Source organism: Labrus bergylta, chromosome 10, assembly GCF_963930695.1.
Source record: "Labrus bergylta chromosome 10, fLabBer1.1, whole genome shotgun sequence".
NCBI classification, from domain to species: domain Eukaryota; kingdom Metazoa; phylum Chordata; class Actinopteri; order Labriformes; family Labridae; genus Labrus; species Labrus bergylta.
The window spans coordinates 14,931,076-14,954,058 of NC_089204.1; the positions used below are offsets into that span (position 1 = coordinate 14,931,076).

Here is a 22,983-nt window from a genome sequence, read left to right on the forward strand (position 1 = left end):
CAGAGAAACAGAAATGTCAGTGGGTGTAAAATGAATTAGTCAAACGTAAGCAAAAGGTCTTTATTAGAAAAGGGAACAAAAAAATGACAGATTCTTCAGCAGGCAAGGAAAGTCATCCCACTTTTCCTATAGGCACTCTGAGAAAGAAAAAGAGACTGATTTAAAATAGTGTGCTGCTCCACAGAAGAAAATACAATCTGAATTGTAAGATAGCCAAAGAATAAGTCTTTTCATTTATAAACTCTTAAAATAGAAAAGCACTGGTGGGGCAGAGGCATCATGCCCATTCTTTTGTTAAATCTAAAAACCTATTTTCATTCAACATGGTAATAATACATTATATTAGAAGTATGGAATATGATAAAAAAAAAATGTGCAGATAAGATGAGAGCAGTTTTGCTTGATTTAACTGACGTTTGTCCGGACTTTCAGACTGACTGAGGAATAATACCCATTTTGATTCAAAGTGTCTACAGGAGCAATAACTTAAAAATACATGTATGAAACGTGTGTATTTCATTCAGTGTGTGTACATACTGTGTGTCTGTAGCTGTATCTTCTGATAGCTTCTCTTATGTGACAGGGCTGTATGGCTCCACTTGGAGGCTCCACTGTAGCCGGACAGCTCTGAGAGAAAATGGTATGGCCATATTAATACAAAACAGACACCAAGCTAAGGTTGGAGTAAATACATCTTTTTAAAACATGTTTTTCAATAGATGATTCACTAAACTGTTAAATAAAGGGATTCACATTTATGCATGAAGAAAATATGAAAAACAACAGAAGACATAATATACACATGCTGTGGTTAAAGGTATCGTGGCTATTTGTCAAAAAAAAAACACCAAACAGCTGTACTCAAACTATAAGAAAGTTACAGAATAAACACCTTTTTGCGTTTCCTTTGTCTCGCCCGGTTATCTAGACTGCCGTTACCCTGTAGGAGGGGCTTTGTTGAGTGGGAGGAGCCTGGTGTGGAAGGGGGAGTGGCTTCAGGTGAGTCTGGATCCTTTTTGACCTGGTGGAGAGAAACATAGAAGACAGATGCTAGTAGTCTGCATGTGTGTTTGATGTGCGTTTACACGTTAACATGTGTCGTTCGTGAACGATTCGCTTAAAAAATCCAAATCATCTGGGTGAACAAACTGAACTGAATCACTTAAAGATTAAGAGTCGTTATTTTCTCAACTTCAGTTGAGCTCTCCTCTCTCCTGTGTCATGTCTCTCTCTCTAAAGCATTGGTCAGTCAGTGATTCGATTTGTGTAATGAAAGTATTGACTGACCATACTGCTGCACAGAACAGGACGGAGTCAGTCAAGCCCGCCCCTACTTCTCCCTCGTGTCTCGAAAAATTGAGGAAGTAGCAAATATTTTATTTAACATTTATGTGTTGCGATAATGTATGTGCTTTTTATAGCTGCTGTCAGTTTGCAAACAGCTTTTATATCCAACTCAATTTCACTCAGCTGACTGTTTTAACATCCACTAACGACGGTCTCAAATCGATCTGCTGCAGGAGTCCTGATTCTCTCTCTCCCTCTCACTCAGTCAGTGATTTGTGTACTGAACATACTAACAGAACGGTCAGGGAAATATATATGATTGTTTTAGCAGCTTTCAGTTTGCAAACTGTAGCTTTATCCAACTAAATTCTCAGTTCATTGGATTATTATTCACCACCGGCTGTTCTCAGTACGATCGCGAGCAGAACTAAACGTTCGGCCGTGTTTCAGCTTATTAAATTCTGATTCTCAGACAGAGCTGCAGAGAAGTACTGAACGATTCGGTGAACGAATCTTTTGAACGAATCATTTTACTGAACTGATTCTACTGATTCAGTACACTGAAAAGAACTGCTTTTCACATCACTACTCTGCACTCTTCTAGTAAGGCTTACCCAGAGAGAGACTTGAATTTCACCGTTTCTTATTAATTATTCCAAGTAAATGTTTATATTGTGTTATATGTTTAAGAATATAGCTAAACTATTATTAGTTTTCTGTCAAATAGGATGAGGTAATGTGAATATGAAACAGCAGAAATAACAAGAGGGTTACCTTTGTATCTTGACAGTCTTCTCAAATTGGAAAATAATCAGTATTCTGCCATCATCCTTCATATGTAGGCCTTACTTTGACTCATTACTAAATGAACGGCAAGAAACCACGATGTGGTACTCTACTGGATAAAAACGGAACTACATCATATTCACATTACCTCCTAGTTAACAGTCAATTCACGTATTACACAATAAACACAACATTAACTTGAAACAATTAATAACCAACGGTTGATACATTTTTCTTCTCTAAGAATAAATACAGCCTTTTAAAAGAGTGCAGATAGAGAGGGGTTAGCTAGCTTCCTAGAACAAGTCTCAGGTGTAGCAGCACAAGTGACGACATAGTGCCTTTCACTTGCGCACTGTTTACTAAGCTGCTCGCGCGTACACGCCACAAACGCCTAAGCATGTGTAGTGTGTAGTAAGTGTAAGTTGTCACGTAAATTGTGATCGATAGTGCAGCGCGCCTGATCACTGTAGCTTCACTCACACCACACCTGCCACTACACCTAACTACTTTAATGAGGTAAGTTGTAGTGCAAGTTAGGCAGGTACACGTTTGAGGGACTGGTGCGCAGTATTTTAGAATGGTTTTACCCCCTATAGTATGTGTGTGTGTGTGTGTGTGTGTGTGTGTGTGTGTGTGTGTGTACCTCAGTGTGAGTGTTGTAGTGGATGTAGCTGGCGGAGATCACATGACTGATTGGATTTGTCTTTGCAGTCATTTCCTGCTTTACCAACAGAGACAAATCCACAATCTACAGAGAGAGAAAGACGGACAGGATTAACTATAATACTGGAAAGTTTATCAAACACATGAAAAGTTTTAGTGTGACATCATGTTTCAAGACTTTACCTGGGCAACAGTCTCATATGCCAGGTAAGACAGGATCTCCATGGCGATGCTGTTTGGTTTGAGCTCTAAAGTGCTGCAGTCCAGCCAGTCCCGAAACTTAGACGCTTTTTTAGCTGCAAATATTCACACACAGACAAAAAACACAAGAAAGAAATGTGAATTAGCTTTGTAATTCTGGTGTTTGTTTGTTTTAAATGCTAATAACACTGAACTGATTCCAATTCCCATCCCACATATGTTAGTTACTTCAATTTCCTCTTTTTCTATAGGAGCTGTAAAATTACATACATACCTGTCAGTTTTAATTATATTTACATAAATAAAGCGAGTTTAACTTATTTTCATGTAGACAAAATGAATTGATCAATAAACACTTTTGATCATGAAGTGAGTTCACGAGCTAAGAGCTTTTTAAAAGAGATCTCATAATACAAAAAGTTTAACAATTAAAGAAAAACATTATTTAGATTTTAGGAAAATAGAATAATAATTTGTTTTAAATATTGGTAGGTTTCCACCTACATTGAACTTTCAGTATTATAAAGATACAATAACAATAAACACTATAATTAGACCAAAAGCAAGGTAAGCTCAAAATCACAGATGGATAATAAAATATCTTGGAATATGTTTTCCACAATTTTTATTGACCCAATATATTCAAATTAATCGACATATTACCCCATAATGAAAAAGATTCTCTTAAAATGTTTGATCGTCCATTTTCTTCATTTTAAATACAAATATTCTCCAAAGTTTGTCTGTCTACATGTTCTGACATCCACTCTTTAGAGGTAGCTCACTCTCTTATTAATAATAAATGTAATTACCATGAACTAACAACTTAACCCCAACCTGGAGCATCATTAAAGTACATGATGTTTGAAATACATTCAAGAGGAATAGTGATAATGAAATCAAAAAGGTCACACACATGGTTCGCAGTGTGGGAGAGTAAGACGTAGATATTCTAACTGCATCTTTGTGATTTCATTTATTAAAACTTGAGTCTCACCAAAGCTGAGCTGTCGACTCTCACAGAACTCAGAGTATTGAGCCTGGTCCATCATTCGAGTCTGACGCTCTAATCGCTGAAGAGACAGTCACAACAAACATCAATACTAACTATAATAATCATCAACACCATCAATCTGAATAAGACTTTCATTCATTCTGCTTTCAAATCAGAGCAGCTAGTCGACATAGTGATGACCTCTGACCTCCATCCGCTCCTGTTTGACGGGGTCTACTTCCTGTCGCTCTGCCAATGACAGGAGGTCACCGGTTTGATCCATCCACACCAAGAAATCCTGGGCCAATCGCTGCCTCCGCTGGTTACCACCGACAACACCACCGGCAACACCACCTGCACCTGCAGGTCCAAAGACACAAGAAAAATAATAAGTCTGATATTTGCTTTTGTTTGACCTGGTATACAATTAAATCTGTGTGTGGGTGTTTACATATACTTGTTTCTTGCAATGGATCTTCATCCTCCAGGCCTTTTAGTAGTTTAGATTTATAATCTCTGAACTGGAGATATTTTAATATCCTCCCAACCTTTCTCTGGTCGAGAGACATCAAAGCAGACAGAAAAACAGAGCGTTACAAAAAAAGAGAGAGAGAGACAAAAAGAGAGAGAGAGTGAGTCTCGGGTAAAGTTAACATTTTTCCTTTATCTTATAGTTTTACATTTTAATCGTTTAGTTTTGTGTTTACCTTATCCCTCCTCATCACAAACAGGATGTCCTCAGCTGAGATGACTCTTGAGCCACGAAGAGCTGCACCCTCACAGGCCTGATGAAGCTAATAAACCAATCACACTGAATCAAACCACTGAACATCATTTACAGCAGTCTGAATAGAATATAAGAGCTTTAAGAAATAGTGGCTGTTCAGAGTCACGTCAGAAATGTATTGCCTTCATACCTCTGAGAATAAGTTTGTGTCATTTAAGTCACCACAAAGACGGAAATACACATCTTTATGTTAGTAATTCAACAAAAAAATCACACAGAGACATTATGTTGAATGTTTGGATTTTAATTTAAACCAATTTACGTATGAACATGGACAGGAGGCAGAGTTATCAGTTTTGGTTTTAACTGTTTTGTCATGTCGACTAAATATTCTTACGTTTCGATTCATGCTGCAGAAAATATGTCAAAAGACCTGAAGGTTTAAGAACAAATCCATGACTCTGAAATGAATTGACCTTTAGGCATAATTATAAAGAAATACAATTTAGTGTTACCTAAATTAAGAAACTGTTACATTCTGCTGATTCAAACTCATTCAAACTATAAATTAACATGAAAACTGATCATTTCTTCTGTTATCTTTTAGCATTTATTCAGCATGGAGAGTGATGGAAAAGACTTGTTCACATTTTATTAAAGGTAAGGATTATTTTCCGAGCTCTATATCTTGTAATTAAATCTGAGTCTGAGGGAAGAGGGAACACAGGTTGTTAAAATTCAGGGTTTTTTTTCAGTTTTAATGGGAGATTTGAATTTGTAAATTTGCAAATTGAGTTTATATAGGGCTTTTCTAGTCTTCCAACTACTCAAAGAGCTTTTACACTGCATGTCACACCCACCCATTGTAGGTACTGATGGTAGTGATCACTGTATATATCATCCATCAGAAGTAAATAATCCCATTCATACAACGCCTTAGCAGCAAGAGCAATTCAGGGTTAAGCGTGTTGCCCAAGGACACATCGGACATGTTGCCCAGCAGGGGATCGAAACCCTCGACCTACCGGTTGAGAGACGACGACTCTACCAACTAAGCCACAGCCACAGCCGCCTCTTTGTAGTTATCATTAAATACTCTACTTCTAGACCTGGTGGGTGTTAGTGAACAAGTTACCATAGTAATGAGCTGTGTGTGCACAATGTCCTCCACCAGAGCTGCTGTCTCATGCAGAGGCCTGCGAGCGTCTCCCAGAGCAAACCTAACACACACAAAAACACACATTAGTATGCCACATATGTATCAGAGCCATATTGACCCAAGCAGAGTTTTGAGTTGCTCATTTCTGTTTTATTAGATCTGCATCTCATCTTTGGTAAGAAAGCAACATATGGCTCGAGACACCCTTAGGTGTCATCGACACCCTCTCTTTGGTGAGTTTGAGCTTCTGCCCTCTGGCAGAAGAAAAACATCACCAAAGGCAAAGGCCAGACATTTTCCAATTCAATTCTGATGACTGATAAAGGTTTTCATTTAGGTTTAAATGACAGTTTTACAAACTCTCGGTATCCTTTTGTCACTTCATATTCTCTTGTATTCACGTATTTAAAGTTTAATATTGTTTTGAATGTCCATGTCAACATGCCTGTGTTTTAATGTTGTTGTTATTTTCAATTTCCCGTCAGGGACAATAAATGTAAAGAAGTTTAAGTCAGTCATACAGTTAGACTGTAAGTGTTAATGATCATTATAAGTAATTATTGCTTGATAACATATTAATTCTGAAAATCTGTGCCTTTATTTTGGAGGGACCTTCTTCCTTACTGGCTGGGATTATTTTTCAGCACCCTTCAAAAGACCACAAACTGTACAACACACACACACACACACACACACACACACACACACACACACACACACACACACACACACACACACACACACACACACACACACACACACACACACACACACACACACACACACACACACACACACACACACACACACACACACACACACACACACACGTTGAGGTCAACAGGCCACACACACACACACTTTTGGTCAAACCTCAATTTGCATCCAGAGAAGCCACTTCCACGATTGTAGACTACACCACATCCCGAAGCTCGTTCCTTTTCTCGTTTCTCTTTTTTAACCTCCATCTCTCCATCTATTCTTTCTCTAGACAAACCCCCTCCCCAACCCCCCATTCCCCTATGAAATGTGATTGGCTGGTTGCAGACGTCAATCACACAGGTGAGCTGGGCTTTGGTTGGGAGGCTTGTGGGCAGGTTGGCTTCAGACTGAATGTTGGTTTTAGGTTTTGGGGTTTAGTTGGGTTTCAGCCTCTCTGACCACCAACACAAACGCTCTGCAGCGCACACACAACAAAGGTGAGTACCCCAAAACACACACACACACACACACACACACACACACACACACACACACACACCTCACTCATCACTCAAACTACTAAAAGCACAGCAAATGCATGGCTTCTTAAACAACAATTAATAATGTTAGTCGTACATCTATTATCATTAATGCAATTATTAAATTGAATCTGAGAGCTGCTCAAATTCAACCTCTATCATCAACATAATCAGTCCTCCCTGTTTCATCATCATTACAGTCGCTAATGTTCATATTAGACTGATCAGTCTATATCAGTTAAGTTGGTTAAAGCTACTAAAACTATATTTTTATCCATGAAAAAATAGCTTTGATACTACACACACACTGACATAGCTACAAATCTATCTTGTTTGTTGTTGTTGCTCAGTTGGTCTCTATCCTTCTCCTTCTTCCTGCATCTCCCTCTATCCCACTTTCCAAGAACAACACAATTCCATCAGATGTCTGTTAAACACGAGTGTGGGTTTGCTCGAGGTTTCTGCCTCTTAAAGGACGTTTTTCATTCTCACTGTAACTTTGCAAATTGTTGTAGAAGGAAACTCTTGCGCTTCAGCCACTCCACAAATGGAAGTCGGTGCTCTTAGAAACGGACTGAAGAATTACAAAAGATAGAATTCAGTGGATACCTTCTTACAGACAGGATCCAAAGAAATTACTGGAGCAAACGTATCACTTCAGGAAAATGTAAGAAAGGTGCAAAGGACTAACGTTTTGATACACTGCGTTTTCAAAAAAGTCAAACCCAAGGTATCCACTGAATTATATCTTTTGTACGTTTGTTAAGTGTGGTTTATGATGGATTCATCTTGGGTCTTTGTAGATAATATAACATTGAATAAGCTCTTTTACCTGCTATTTTGTAGATTGCCTTGAGATAACATTTTTTATGAATGAATCATGAATAAGAAGAATAAACAAAGTGTAACCACAGGCTCAGTATGAATGTAATATAAATACATATCCAAACAAGATTTCAGTCATTTCAGTATTTTAGTTCCACCCCTGTGTTTGTTCCTTTTTTTTACCTTTTGTCATTGTATAAACTTAACAAAGATTGAATTCTTGTTCCAGCAAACATACATTGTAGTTTTTTGAACAATAAACTGTTTTCATAGTCACCTTTTCTGCACATCATGGCAGCAACTACGAATTACTTTTAGGATGAAGTAATACATCGTCAACCTGGCAGTTTGGTTTTTGCAAAAAAAATCATTAGCCAAAACATTTCCAAGTATAATTATTCATTTGTTTAACAGGTTTTTATGGCTTCAAACAGTCTGTTCAGCAGCACCAGCCCAATGCTGTACTGGGGTGAGTCACCTTATTTTGTGCGTGTGTGTGTGCGTGTGCGTGTGTGTGTGTGCGTCTGTGCGTGTGTGTGTGTGCACGTGTCTCACATCATGCTCTGTAGCTCTGGAATGAAACTGGTCCTGGAAACTGGACGGTCTTTAGAACTGGAGGCAGCGCAGCCAGCCATGGGACTGCTCATACAACAACACACACCTGAGCAAACAAAGAAGCGATGCAGCGTTAAACTAGTAAATAACAATTAATAGAGAAGTAGATTAGATTGTCAGTAGGACTTAGAATTAGATACTAAATAACAGGTAATGGAAGACGTGTCAGGGACGTGCATTATGTTAATATGTTGCTGCTGTGCAAAGTTTTGATGTAGAAGTGCATGTAAAGGTATCCCTGCAGCACTACTTCATCTTCACCTTTAGAAAGCTTGTACCTGCACTTGAGATTTATTTAATTCATTGTGCAGACTGCTGGTTGTAAGAAGTGCATTGAACTGATCCGTCTACAGAATGGACAACATTATAACCTTTATTGCAAAGACTGCATCAGTTTATCTATTTGTATCGGTCAATAATAAACACAATCATTGACTGATCTAAATATACTGTCATGCACACTCACACTAAATCACTTAACCAAAACAAGTCAGCTACTCAGTTCAGAATAGATGCTGAGCCAAGAAACCTAAAATAACAAGGTAGCAGAACAGATTGAAGGCAAATCGAGACCAGCAAACACAAAGACAAAGGGGACAGGTGGTGTGACCGCAGTAACTTCCCCTCCGGCAGTAAAATCTGAATGATAATACAGCGCAGCTCCCTCCTATTCAAACTCTGAGGTTAGTTTAAAACAATGCTGAAAAGAGCAGAAAAACAAACAAAAAAAAAGACAGGAGGAAGGGAGAGGAGGAACAGAGAGACGGAGGTGGCTCCTAAAAATATTTAAAAAAAAGGACCCACTACGCACCAAAATCATTTAAGGTGAAACCTTGCAGCTGGCTTGCCGAGTGTTTTTCGTGTTGTTGTTATGTTCGACGCGGTTTGATGACGTAAGGAGTGTTTGGGTTTTGGGGGGTGCGTTCCAGTTCATCTCGTAAGTGGGGAATTCCTAGTTCCCAGTCGGAAGTGTCAACTGGGACGCCCCCCTGAAGTCGTCATTACGACTCAGAAACTGGGAGAGAAAAAAAAAAAAAGTAAGCCCGAGTTCAGATCCGATGTGGCTGCTACGTGCATCGAAAGGGATGTTTAAGATGTAACTGTTGAGTTTATCAGCAGCTTAGTCGTCTTTTTGTGTAATTGAATCAATCAGACCGATGGAAGTTCTCTCTGTGGAGGTGTTTTCGTGTGATTTTCGGTCAGAAACGATCACATAGTGTGTTGTTTTCGTCTGGTATTGGCTGACAAAACAAAGGTACTCCTGGACTCCGTTGCTTTTCCGACTTGCAACTGGGACGCAGTTTACTTGGGTGTGACGTCATTCCCATTCCAAGTGAGCTGCTGAGCCAAGAACCTAAAATCATTTTGATTTCTGATTAAGCCCATGCTTAAATTAAAAATAAAAAAACATTCCCATTTAATAAGTTGGAAGAAGGACATTTTGACTTTAATTACTTGAATAGCCTATAATGTAAACAGATTGATATCAAAATAATTGTCAAACTATTTATAATTAAGAACACAAGCATTGATCATTGATTAGTATTCAGTCATCAGGGCTGCTTGAGCCTAAAAGTGTTTTTTTCTTTCTTTTTATCATTTCTTGGTTACAAACAATAGCATGTCACTTCAAAGTGAATACTGATCTCAATTCAGGCATTTCAAACTTTTTATTTTTAACTGATCTGATATGAAACAAAATAAAGTCTTGTATGGCTGAGAGTTCAGAGAGAACAAAAAAAAAACATATGTCTCTTTTTTTGGTCCCTCTCAGAGCCTGTGCTGAAGAAGAGGCCGACACCATCACCCACCAACTGCCAACTAGATGAGCAGGAAGTGAGATGTGTTCACCAGCGCAGCACAGCGCCGCACAGAGGCCTGGTACAGACTGACAGCCCAAACTTTCTCTGCAGCAGCCTGCCACATCACTGGAGGTGTAATAAAACCCTGCCCAGAGCCTTCACTGTGAGAAACTAATTAACTTTCTCTCTGTCAAGTGAAATCAAGACTGGCTTTATGTCATAATGTCAAAAATCATAACATTTCATTAGGATATTTCCCCCTGAGTTTTGTCTTCCAGTTTGACCATTTTCTGAAACTCAGTCCACATTCTTTGACTTGGTTAGAGGACCAGTATTCACCGTTTTCAATTCTACAGGTGGTTGCCCTTGGCAGTGACATACCAGATGGTGTGGTTGTCACTGTGATGGCTGGCAATGAATACAACAGCAGCGCTGAGCTCCGCAATGCCACAGCAACCATGAAACAAGGCTACGCCCACTTCAATGACCTTCGCTTCATAGGTCGCAGTGGGAGAGGTAGATATACAAAACCTTAACTGATACACTGTGAGATCCTATTCAATGAGTCATACTTCTTGTACCACTAGTTTCAAACCTTCATGTTACTCTAGTTAAAGCTATGAATATCACCCAAAATAGCCCATTTGATCCAACTACCCCGAAAAAGCTTTTGATTTGTCTTTAACAGTCAGTTAAACCTGATTTGATTATCCTGATTTATCTGTAAATATGAATACTGTCACCTCAAATCTCTTACATTTTGTTTATCAATAGCTGTTCTTTGTCTTCCAGGCAAGAGTTTCACGATTTCCATCAATGTGCTGACCTCACCTCCTCAGATAGCCACCTTACACAGAGCCATCAAAGTGACTGTGGATGGACAGCGGCTGCCAAGAAGTAAGTACACACCAGAGAGTATAATGTGAGGGGATTTGATTAAGGCTTTCAGTCAGAGGTACATACTTCTTCTTCTCTCTCGCTCTCTCTCAGGACAGAGGCAGAAGGAGCTGGGGTCAGGGGCGTACAGATCATCCAGCAGCAGCAACACTTCATCATCAGGTATGAGAGCAGGGATATGTTTAATTTGTATTATTTTAATATATTTTCGTGCTCATGGGGGGGAAGTTATTTTGTTAGATGAGTCTTTCAGATGCTTTTGTGACCAAGATGATGTCTTTTCTCTTCAGATTGTAGGTCCTTTTCCTCCTCTCTGTGGACCCATGAACCGTCCTTCATGGGTCAGGTGACCTCACTGCCATCTACCTTTTCTCCAAGACCCAGAATGCATCACCTGCCTGTTCTCTCCTACCCGAACCAGCCCACACCATACAGCTCCTACTTGTCTTCTCCTCATGCTCCTCCCCCACCTCCTCTGAGCCACAGTGGTCCGTTTCCACAGGGCACTTTCTACTACGGGCCGACGCACACGCACCAAACACCAGGGGAGGACCGCAGCGTTGTCACAGCATTGTCCAATTACATTGAAGGGGCGTGTCTCTCTATGAGAGGGGAGGAGCCTGTCTGGAGGCCATATTGATGATTGAAGGTGTTGTATTGAATTCAAATCTTTGCTTTGTTGCAAGCCCTCTGAAACCTACAAAATATATATCTAACATTGACCTCATTGTTTGTCAGCAACTTTAACTTCTGTTATTAAGTGAGTTTGTTTTTATTTATTACTTTTATTTATTATTTTTAACTATTATTTAGTAAATATTTGCAAACAAATAAAAAGATGCATTAAAGTATGTTTTTACAGTTTCCCTTTATTGTTTACCTTCTCCAGAAATTGATAAGTCAATTTATACTTTTATTATAATAGTTTATTACAGTTTTATATAATTAAAATAAATCTGCATTTATTTCACAACTGGAGTACAAAAAATATGACATCTCTAACAAGGAAACAATTCACCCAGTATAAACATCCTGAGTATTCAAACAGCCTCTGAAAACTTTAAAAGGTAATCAATCAACAATTTATGATAACAAGAGTTATTGGATATATCTTTTTCTGTTTTAAGATAAACTAACTTTTGAATTATAAATACCTTAAATAATAATACAAATTGAACTTTCTAATAACTATTAAACATCATATATAGGCAGAAAGAACAGAGACCTGACAAAACTGAAGCAATCTTTGGATATGTAAAAAGAATCTGCCTCACTAGCTGATCAATGAAATCATACAGATATGTGAAATGAATTAAAGCGACAGTTTGGTAAAAAAATGTAAATTCACATTGAAACAGCGCAATAATTCAAAGAAAAACTGTAATGTGAAGGCACGATACATATCTGATGCTATGAGCCTCTTATGAGGAATGTAGGCTGCACGGCTGCTGTCTGCCCCAATTTAAGACCCCAATAGTGTGTAAATGTTTTTATAGAGAATAAAAATAATGTATCATTGTCCCATTAAATCTTTTCAGAGTCGACCATCCACCTGTAAAGCATTGAGTTCAGCCACTGTCCTGGTCCACTCTTCCTCTGTCATTTCTTCTTCAACTCCCTCATTTTCATCTTCCTCTACCTGATGCGCTCCTGAAATAAACACATGATCACATTACGAGGATTGAAAAATAAAGCTACACGTTCATACAGAGGGGAAAGACATTATCAAGATGGATAACATTTCTTTAGTGTTTCGTCACCTGTGCAGGTCAGAGCAGTGCAGACCCAATTTCCACACGCACACACACACTTGTTGCACTCCATCCGAGTTTCAGCTCCATCCTCGAACACTTCATCCTCCAGAGCGCACTCTAAATGCACACACAAGAAAAACACACAGGCAAATGTTCAAAGTTGAACAAAGTTGTCGTCTTAAGGACACTGATAATACACTTGTTTTTTTTAGTGTGTCATTACTTCTCTCATAGGGATGGTAGGTGGGTGTCAGACAGTTGACAAACTCTGTTAAACTCAGTTTCCAGTCTGCATTTTCATCTGACAGCTCGATCAAAGCATCAACACACAGAGACCTAAAAATGAGAAGTACACCAAGTATTTAGTACACAGAGTCTTCTCAATATCCATTAGATTTATTAAGCATTTTTTCTGTTGCTTTGCGCATTATAAAATGTTACATTATTCATTGTGTGTGATGCTCAAAACATCAAATATGCGTATTGCCTTTGATAGAAAAAGAGACCCTTTGGTGGAAAGTTATTGAGAAAATTTCCTCAAGTACTGTTGTTACAGACCCTTTGGACATTTTTTATATACTGCTACTAAATACTCAAACTTCACTGAAATTCACAGGTAAAATATTGTACTTCACAACAGACTTTGTTTAACTGACAAATTCAGCTTCAAGCTTCTTGTAGGATTTACTTTTTTAATTTAAGAAATATCATCATATTTTCAGAATGGTTGAGTAGGGGATATCACAATCCATCCAGCAGTATCTAAAGTATTTAAGATTAGTCTAATTCTACCAGCTGTAACACTGAAACAACACACATATCATTCATCGGTCATCTTGAGCCGATAATTTAATACATTCTCTCTGACTCTGAAACATAACACATTTTAATTACAATTATTTGCATCAAAGTATTTAACAGTGTGAGTTATACTTGTACAATGAGAACTTCTCTCACCATTGAATTGTTATTGTTGTTATAAGGTCACAGATGAAGAACTTTATTTAACAGAATAATTCACAAAATTCACCTTTTTTGTACACAATTTTAAAAACATGAGCTTTGTTGAGCTAAATTATTGGATTAGGGTTTTGAATGCTATCTGGGCCTTACATACAGGTATGGTGTTTGTCAGAAGTGTACCTCAGCAGTATGTTAGACTCCACAGTGTTAGAGTAGGTGAGGTTGAGAGCCGTCTCATTGTGTTTCAGGAAGCTCAGGAACTCTTTGGAATCAAGCTCTGAATCCCCGTCATCATACATCTGTAACACAAACAAAGAACGTTAAGTACACCTTAAACATAAAAGCACGGTACAGTTGGCTCATTTGTTAAGGTTTGTTATGGCAATTTCCATAACTTGGAAGAAACAAAACTAAAAGGCAAGTATGATGATGATTGGAGAGGTGAAAAACTTTCTGACCTTGAAGTATGTTTGCAGTAGCTCATTGGCTACGGACACATTAGAGGCAGGGCTGTCTGATTGTAACTCTTCCTGAATCCACTGGATCACGCTCTCTCTGAGCCAATCACGATCAGACAGGAAACACACAACTGCACAAAACAAACAGATTATATCAAATGTTATTGCAAAAAAAGGACTAATAGGATACTTTAAGTCTAGAGTCCTTAAAGTCGGAAAATGAATGTAGGAGCCAATTTTGATGTCATTGTTCCTTTTTACTTTTTTTCTTATTTTTGGGCTTTTTGTGCCTTCAATGGAGAGATAGGACAGTGGATAGAGTCAGAAATCAGGGAGAAAGAGTAGGGAACGACTTGCGGGAAAGGAGCCACAGGCGGATTGAACCTGAGCGCCCGCTTGGAGGAGCAAAGCCTCCATACATGGGGCGCGCACGCTAACCACTGCGCCACCAGCGCCCCATGTGTCATTGTTTCTCATTTCTGTAACGGTTTACATGTTAATTTATGTTCTCAGTTTGGACTTAAGATGGTGATAATTGGTCATTAGGGTTAATTGGTCAGTGTGGTGGTTATAGGTCACAGGTAAATAGGCAGTTACTGACAAGAGGTTGGAACACACGGTTCTTACTGTACACGTACTCATACTTGTACTTTTAATCATACATAAATGTGTTTCCTTTGGATACACGTCAAGACCTTTTCATACCCAGCTGTATCTTCCATACAACTATGCTAGTGGCTAAAGTTTGATCTGAGCATTGGGATATTAGATAGTCACTACAATGAGAGAAGAAATACATAGTCATAAACCAAACATTACATTTTATATATATATTTTTTGTTTACAATCCGGTAATAAGCTGCAAACTTACTCGGGCTCACATCCGTCTTAGGTGGTTTCTCTGGGAAAAAAAAACAAACAACACAGACACAAGTCACATACTGTACACACTTAATCTTTCTGTGGCTTGCATAGTGTTGTTGGTCTTGCTTGTGTGCGTTTATGTATACTGACCCACACAGTGTCCTCTGTGCTCCACATGTATCTTAGTGTGCGTGACACATGCATCTCTGTGCAGCTCGCAGTGATTTCTGTAAGATCTGCGGTTACTTCCGCAAACCCAGTGCTCTGTGTCACCGCAGCTCTAGAGAGGAAGACATCGTCTTTAATGTTTTCAAGAAATGTTTAGTTTTAGTTTTAGTAGAGTATTTTAAATGTAGGATAACAATGCATACCATCCATTGTGTATAACTAATAATACAATTCATATAAGGTTAGAATGTCCCAAAGCAGGATACTACTGCAAGTATGCTATCCAGTTTCCATACTTGCAGAAGTATCCTGCTGCTTAATGCCTGGGGCGTAATGTGGTGTAATGTTTTACACCTGCTTATTTCATGCTCTATAAATCCCTTGTTTTACATGGTGAATGAAGATCATTGTGCCAATATTTAAATGTGAACGTCACAAGCCAAATATATTCTGGTTTGTTTGCTCATTTGAGTTCAATTCAGTTTTCTTAAAAAATGTACTCTCAATTCTTTTCCTTCGTTGACAGAAAAGACACAACCCTTTAGCTCTGTAGCAAGAGTGGTGCTTCATTTGTGATGCATAGCCAAGATGGTGACCATTGAGGATAACAAGTGTCCCTCATTCTATATATGATTTTTTTTTAAACTAAGTACACCAAATAGGTACGGAGTGATTGGATTTTACAATAATTCTCAGTGTCAACGCACTTTTGTACTAAATATAGTAAGCATACATATGGAAGAACACGAACAGAGGCATAGTGTGATTATACATAAATTGCAATGTCACACGGTACACTTCATGCACGAGCACAAGCACGCGGGTACACATCGCTGACAGCCTTCATTATGGAGACATATGGAGAGTTTCATGTCTGTATCTGACTAACATGACACAATATAAGCCACAAAGTAGCTGTCATGTTCACTGTGTTGTTCTCTGACGTGCAGACGCGGACTCGACTGCGCGTCCCTTTCTCTCTCCCTCTCTCTCTCTCTCTCTCTCTCTCGCTCTCTCTCACTCTCTCTCTCTCCCCGCCTGTTTGTCAACTGAGCACACTTCATAATAACATAAAGCATGCATGTGCTGTATTACGACGTTATGTACAAGAGGTAATCATGGATAGTCCTGTGTAGTGTGACCGCGCCCTTAGTCTATGTTATGGTGCTAAACGCTAACTGCTAAACATGGTGGATTAACCAAACAAGTGTAAAGACAAAAGTGCTCATCAACTTTACCTGTAAACATTGACACGCTGGTTCTCCTCGTTCTGTGGACACACACTCTCGACCTGCACCACAGGACGTCCTGGCACATGAATCATCCTGACATCCCCCCCACAAACACACACACACACACACACACACACACACACACACACACACACACACACACACACACACACACACACACACACACACACACATAAAAACACACACACACAGGAACAAAAATAAATATGTATCACATTTTCATGGTATTTCTGAAAGGATTAAGAAGTTTGTGTCAGTATGTGCGTTTCAGACTCCAGATGGTGACCTTTGACAACCCACTGGGAGAGACATATTCCATTTGAATGACAATGACTCTCTCAACACACACACACACACACACACACACACACACACACACACACACATATGATAGAGGCAGCTGGGCAGCGATATAGGCTACCTATTCTTTTGAGGGAGCTTTCTTCCTTCAAAATCTCACTATTGTTATACTTGTTTCGAAGTTAAATTAAATGTTAAAATACAGAAAATGCAAACATAACAATCGTATATTATAGCGGTATGTTAGAGTGAAAGCAGTGAGCACACTGATCTATCTTAAGCCTCAGTTCAAGACTAAATCAATCAAAAATATTTGGTTTGATGTATATTTATTGAGTTTTCCCCATTTGCCTAATTGCCATTGTTACATTAGACTTCAAGATCTAAAATACACAAGAAAACTCTAAGGCACACACCCACAGCTTAATCATTTTATCATTGAACTAAACCTCAGGCTTTTGTGCTTTCCATTGCAAATAACCAAAAGCTTGTTCAAACTGATTCATGTGGACTGAAATTGAAAAACAAGTCCAACAAAAGAAGTCTCATTCCTTACCTAAAGTTTCAAATACACTCATATACAGAGATAGCGAGTGAACAGACTATATCTGTGGTGTAAATAAAGCAGAGGAAATACCTCCTATAGTTGCAAGCGAAAAAAGTGGAGTAAATGGTAAATGGACTTGAGCTTATACACCGCATGTCACACCTAACCTTTCACTTCCATTCACACACTGATGGCAGATGTTGCTAGTGAGCCCATCAGAAGTAACTAATCCCATTCATATGCATTCATACGCCACTGACGAGGCAGTGGGAGCTGGGGGGTTCGAGCCCTCGACCTTGGGGTCAAGAGACGAGGACTCTACCGACTGAGCCACAGCTGCCCCTTGTAGTAGAGCCAAAACTCTGTAGAAAAGTTGACAGACTAATAAACACAGATTATTGTAACAATGTTAAATAAACATAGTTATAAAACCTGTAAAAAACCTTAAACCTGCCTATCAGGTGTAGTGTACTTTGTTGAACTGTCGACTATGTGTACAATATACACTTCAAAGCACTTAAGGTTACATTTTTTGTGCGTGTCAGAAACAGATCTTTAAATTAAAATTCCACAAATTCCTTTGTACTTACAGGTCAGCAAAACACCCACAAGCACACAATAGATACATCTGTCGCCTCCAGCTGACATCTGCTGCACTGCAAACCGGCTGTTAGCATCCAGCTGACTCACACACACACACTGCAGTGGTGTGTTGGTGTAATTACAAGTTCCTGTCTGACCATGTTTTGGCTGTAAAACACTTTGTCCTGCATGTTTTGACACCCACCACCCCCACTCTCTTTCTGTCTCTTTGCTATGCTTTCAACTTTCTGCCCCATTCAAGATTAAGATTTACTTTTATTGATCCCCGCAAGGGGAAATTTCAGTTTTTACACTCTGTAAGTCATGAACACACACAGCCTGAAATATACACACATGCAGAAACAGGATCCTATGGACATGCACTAATGGAGAGATGTCAGAGTGATGGAGCTGCCCACAGCGGGCGCTCCTGAGCTGATGGTGGGGAAGGAATTCGGTGCCTTGCTCAAGGGCACCTCGGCAGTGCTCAGGAGGTGATCTGGCACCTCTCCAGCTACCAGACCAACTTCCATATTTGGTCCAAACCCGGACTTGAACCGGCAACCCCCCAGTTCCCAACCCAAGTCCCTACAGACTGAGTTACTGCCGCCCCTATTCTGATATTCATCCATATCAGAATATATTTTCTGTCTACCATTTATTCCTCTCTATCCCAGATCCCAGATTTGACTCATCTTTTAATACAAAATGTGTTGTTTTTGTAAAATGTTCTTTGTATCCCTTTGTTTCTTTTATCTGCAACTGTGTGTTTTTGCTGCTGCCTGTCTTGGCCAGGTCTCCCTTGGAAAAGAGGTTCTTAATCTCAATAGGACCAGCCTGGTTAGATAAAGGTTAAAAATGCAGCTGAAGAAGAAACAAACAGCAGTGTTTAAAACACAGCTGGAGGGTCTGAGATTAGAGATGAGCTGCTGACCACCATAATCACACAATCACACACATACCTGAGGAAACGCTCACTGTCCGTGCCGGTGTGTGTGAGTTTGTGTGTGTGTGTGTTTGGCGTGGGTGTGTGTGTGGCAAAACTACAGTTTTCAGAACAAAACTTATTTCAAATGTCTCCTGCACGTGTCAACACTTTCCTAAAACGTGTACCTTAACCCCTTGTAATGCCCACCCCACACACACACACACACACACACACACACACACACACACACACACACACACACACACACACACACACACACACACACACACACACACACACAACACACACTCCAGGGGATTCTCCATATTTAGCTCTTCTTCGGATGCCAGAGGTCAACATTAGTCTTCTCAGAGTGACTACAGGTGAAGGATTTATAGCAGTCTGGTGATGAAGATGAAGAAAATTGGTCATGCTGTAAAAAATGTTTTAGCCCTGTGGTGAAAACACCGTAACGCTCAGCTTAAGCCTGCCAGGTGTAGAGAGAAACAGGCTTGTTCTTGTTGTTTTCGAGCATGAATAGTAATTTTTTCCCATGAAAAATAAGATATTTGATGAAACGTAACAACGCATTCACCATATTTATCATCCCTCAGATTTCTCAAGATATCAAGTGTTTATGATGGTATGGAAATTGGCAGTTGTATTTTTCGAAACAAAAATAAAAGCACATACTTTGTTATCAACAATTTACCTTGTTCAGAGGAAAGGAGTAGATGGGAGAGGTGGAAAGGAGCATCGGCAGCAAAAGCACAGCGATGGTCCACATCTGGAGAGGAGAAAGTGAAGGGTGGGAAAGAGGAAAGGATTAGAGGAAAATAGAGGAGAGTAAAGAAGAAGAGAAGAGAAATTAGGAGAAGCATTAGAAAAGGGAGAGGAAAGTTGAGGGGAACAGAGAAGACAGTATAAGTGGAGTGGATTAGACAGTAGAAGGGAGAAGAAGAAGAAATGGGAGAGTATAGGAGAACAAAAGAGTGAAAAAGTAGAGAAATTGAGACGGGGAAGAGGAGAAGAGGAAGAAAGAAGAAAATATAAAGAAGGAAAGAAAGAGAAGAGAATAAAAGAAAAAGAAGGGAAAGAATCATTTGAATATCTTAATATTATTTATTATTCAACTTAAAAAATAATACAAACAAAAGTTTTACCCAAATGATTCAATCAATTCAGCCACTTCATATAATAATAATATCAAAGCAGTCATACCGTGCCAGTCACAATCTGTCTTGAAGACGTAGCTCTGTTGTCTACCAGACAGCCTTAAAACAGCCTGTATAACCAGTCTCTCCTCAGTGTTTCATCAGCAGTGATGAGTTAAATTCATGTCCAAATATCCAGAAATGTCGGTATGCATCCATTTATTAGAGGAGTTTAAATCAAGCTGGTCTTCTCTTCTCCGCTGTGAAACAACATCTGAAAAAGTAGAGAGGGTAACAGAGAGGTAGTGGAGGAGGAGGAGGAGGAGGAGGAGGAGGAGGAGGAGGAGGAGGAGAAGGAGGAGGGATACTGGGAGAGAAAGGAGACCAGCTGTCCAAAGCCACGCACCCCTCCGACCAACCCTCGACCAACCCCCGACCCCCCGCTCAAAAACACAGCATCACTAAACGAACACACACATGAGCTGTCTTCATGAAGAATAAGGAGTTAAAGGCACATGTTCGGACAGTTACACAGCATTTCACCAACTATACTGCACTAAACCTCTTAACATTGTTCTACATATTTAACATGTGCTGCTAGATCTGGATGATCTACAAATACTTCTATTGTGGATTTCTTTTATGTGCTTTTTTTTCATTCAACACAAGGTAAAAGATGTTCCCATAATGGATGAGCGTTCATAGTGATTTAGCCTATTTATTGTTTACTAAAAGTAGTACCATGAGTTAGCCTAGAACTAACAACAAGAAGATGTTGCCTTCATTTACAATGACGTCGAGCAGGATAAACAATGAAAAAATAACAAACATACATATACATATATATGTACACATACACACATAAGCATATGCATATACTGTATACATACACACACATATATATATATATATATATATATATATATATATACACACAACATATGTTGATTGCGGACATGACTGAAATGTTCATGAAAACTTTTAGACCGCAGACCTGTCGAAAATTTTCATGAAAAAATATTTTCCAAAATTTCCTTGAAAAATTGTTCACCGCAGACCTATTTAAAATCTTCATGAAAAAATTTTGTCCACTGACCTGTCGAACATTTTCCTGAAAAAAATTTGTCCAAAATGTTCATTAAAATATGTTCACCGCGGATCTGTCTAAAATGTCCATGAAAAATTGTTGACCACGAATCTGTTTAAAATGTTAATCAAAAATTGTTGACCACGAACCTGTCGAAAATTTTAATGAAAAAATGTTGACCACAACCCTGTTGAACATTTTCATGAAAAAATGTTGACGAATTGTTTTTTTTTTTAATTGTTGACCACGAACCTGTTTAAAATGTTAATCAAAAAATGTTGACCGCGACCCTGCCGTCCCTGGCAGGATGTTGAGGTGGGAGTTGGCACGGATGGCGAGGACACAGGTCCTGTGGATTCTTACCGACGACTCTTTTTCCAGCTGCCTTATGGCATTGTGCAGCACACAAAGAGTCCAGGACATGAAGAATCTGAGTTTTTTTTTGTGCTCCGGACAACATGATGTTCAAGCCCTACTTGCAGCCTTCAGGATTCCCGGGGAATGATGTCTCACTGTTGATTGAGACCTACCAAGTTTTTGATGAACAGAGATTAAAAAAAGGAACTAAAGGTAATCTATGCAGATAACCTCTTTCAGGTTAAGCCACCAGCTGAGCTACTGAAGATGCTCATAAACGATGAGCTGACTACTTCCTTATCTGAAGATTGCAAGCTGCTGAGGCTGATGCTCACCGTACCGGTTACAAGCACATCTGCAGAGAGGTCTTTTTCCTGTCTGAAAAGGATCAAATCTTACCTGAGAAACACCTGTGGACAGGAAAGACTTGGTCATTTGGCAAAGATATCGCTGGAGTACTCTGTAACACAAGACCTGAAGTCCCGTTGTATGCTTTATGACAAAGTCACAGAATGTTTTGCCACAATAAAGGATAGGAGAATGTCATTCCTTTACAAATATGTGAGTAAAACTGTATTAGACTAAGAAGTGGCTACTCTGTCCCTGTCACCTGCTTGCTTCAGTACCACGGATAGTGATATGGCCCGCCCTTTTGTTGAGGTAGGTTGTTGTGTCTTCAAAACACATTTTCTTGTTATCTGATTGATCTTTTTTCTGAAAAGTTATAGGCTATGTTTGATTCTGAGCTGCATTATCACTAGTTATCTTTTTTTTAAAATGTGAATCCTCACAGAAATGGCATTATCTTGCAGCTCATAGTTTGTGTTCAAGTGCCACCTACTGGTCTGGTTTCCTCTGTGAAATTGGTCACGGACCGCCACTGGTATAGACTATTGCAACTCTTTCCTTTCTGGTCTACCTCTCAAGCTTCTCCATAAACTCCATCTGGTCCAGAACTCAGCTGCCCGCATCTTCACCAGAACCCCCTCCAAAGAACACATCACTCCTGTCCTTCAAAAACTCCACTGACTCCCTGTCAAATATTGCATTGACTTTAAAATTCTCCTCCTCACTTTCAAAGCTCTCCATAACCTCGCACCTCCATACCTTTCTGATCTCCTTCACACCTACACACCCTCTCGGACCCTCCGTTCTGCTTCCTCCATGCTCCTCAGCACACCTCCTGCCCGCCTATCGTCAATGGGGTCTTGAGCCTTTAGCCGTGCAGCCCACGTCTCTGGAACTTTCTCCCACTAACCATTCATGACATCAGCTCTCTCCCAACCTTCAAATCACAGCTCAAAACACACCTTTTTAGATTTGCCCATTCTGTCTGACCACACCCTTCTTATTATTGCTGTATTTGTT

The 22,983-nt window shown here is 39.4% G+C and overlaps 3 protein-coding genes across 4 annotated transcripts; 1 reads left to right on the top strand and 2 right to left on the bottom strand.

Moving 5' to 3' along the window:
- Nucleotides 1-46: 46 nt before the first annotated feature.
- supt3h (SPT3 homolog, SAGA and STAGA complex component) lies at nucleotides 47-9,448 on the bottom strand. Of its 2 annotated transcripts, none has more exons than XM_020655351.3 (12): nucleotides 9,313-9,448; nucleotides 8,442-8,547; nucleotides 5,797-5,881; nucleotides 4,642-4,728; nucleotides 4,392-4,488; nucleotides 4,143-4,294; nucleotides 3,938-4,013; nucleotides 2,923-3,035; nucleotides 2,720-2,824; nucleotides 893-1,021; nucleotides 538-627; nucleotides 47-137 (listed from the first exon to the last, which is right to left on the bottom strand). In XM_020655351.3, exons 2-12 carry the CDS (start codon nucleotides 8,531-8,533, stop codon nucleotides 96-98), a joined length of 1,068 nt encoding a protein of 355 aa, XP_020511007.1. In that variant the 5' UTR covers nucleotides 8,534-8,547; nucleotides 9,313-9,448; the 3' UTR covers nucleotides 47-95. The 2 variants fall into 2 exon arrangements, with proteins under 2 accessions (XP_020511007.1, XP_020511006.1); XM_020655350.3 differs by having other exon boundaries at nucleotides 4,386-4,488.
- Nucleotides 9,449-10,122: 674 nt separating this feature from the next.
- On the top strand, nucleotides 10,123-12,025 carry runx2a (RUNX family transcription factor 2a). Its single transcript, XM_065959779.1, has 6 exons — nucleotides 10,123-10,135; nucleotides 10,276-10,466; nucleotides 10,660-10,819; nucleotides 11,096-11,200; nucleotides 11,294-11,362; nucleotides 11,491-12,025. Exons 1-6 carry the CDS (start codon nucleotides 10,123-10,125, stop codon nucleotides 11,838-11,840), a joined length of 888 nt encoding a protein of 295 aa, XP_065815851.1. The 3' UTR covers nucleotides 11,841-12,025.
- Nucleotides 12,026-12,049: 24 nt separating this feature from the next.
- Nucleotides 12,050-20,444, bottom strand: LOC110000166 (follistatin-related protein 1-like). Its single transcript, XM_020655355.3, has 10 exons — nucleotides 20,239-20,444; nucleotides 19,730-19,804; nucleotides 16,646-16,732; nucleotides 15,390-15,519; nucleotides 15,247-15,276; nucleotides 14,376-14,506; nucleotides 14,098-14,216; nucleotides 13,178-13,290; nucleotides 12,961-13,071; nucleotides 12,050-12,850 (listed from the first exon to the last, which is right to left on the bottom strand). The coding sequence occupies exons 2-10, from the start codon at nucleotides 19,802-19,804 to the stop codon at nucleotides 12,735-12,737; spliced, it is 912 nt and encodes a 303-aa protein (XP_020511011.1). The 5' UTR covers nucleotides 20,239-20,444; the 3' UTR covers nucleotides 12,050-12,734.
- Between the last annotated feature and the right edge of the window lie 2,539 nt (nucleotides 20,445-22,983).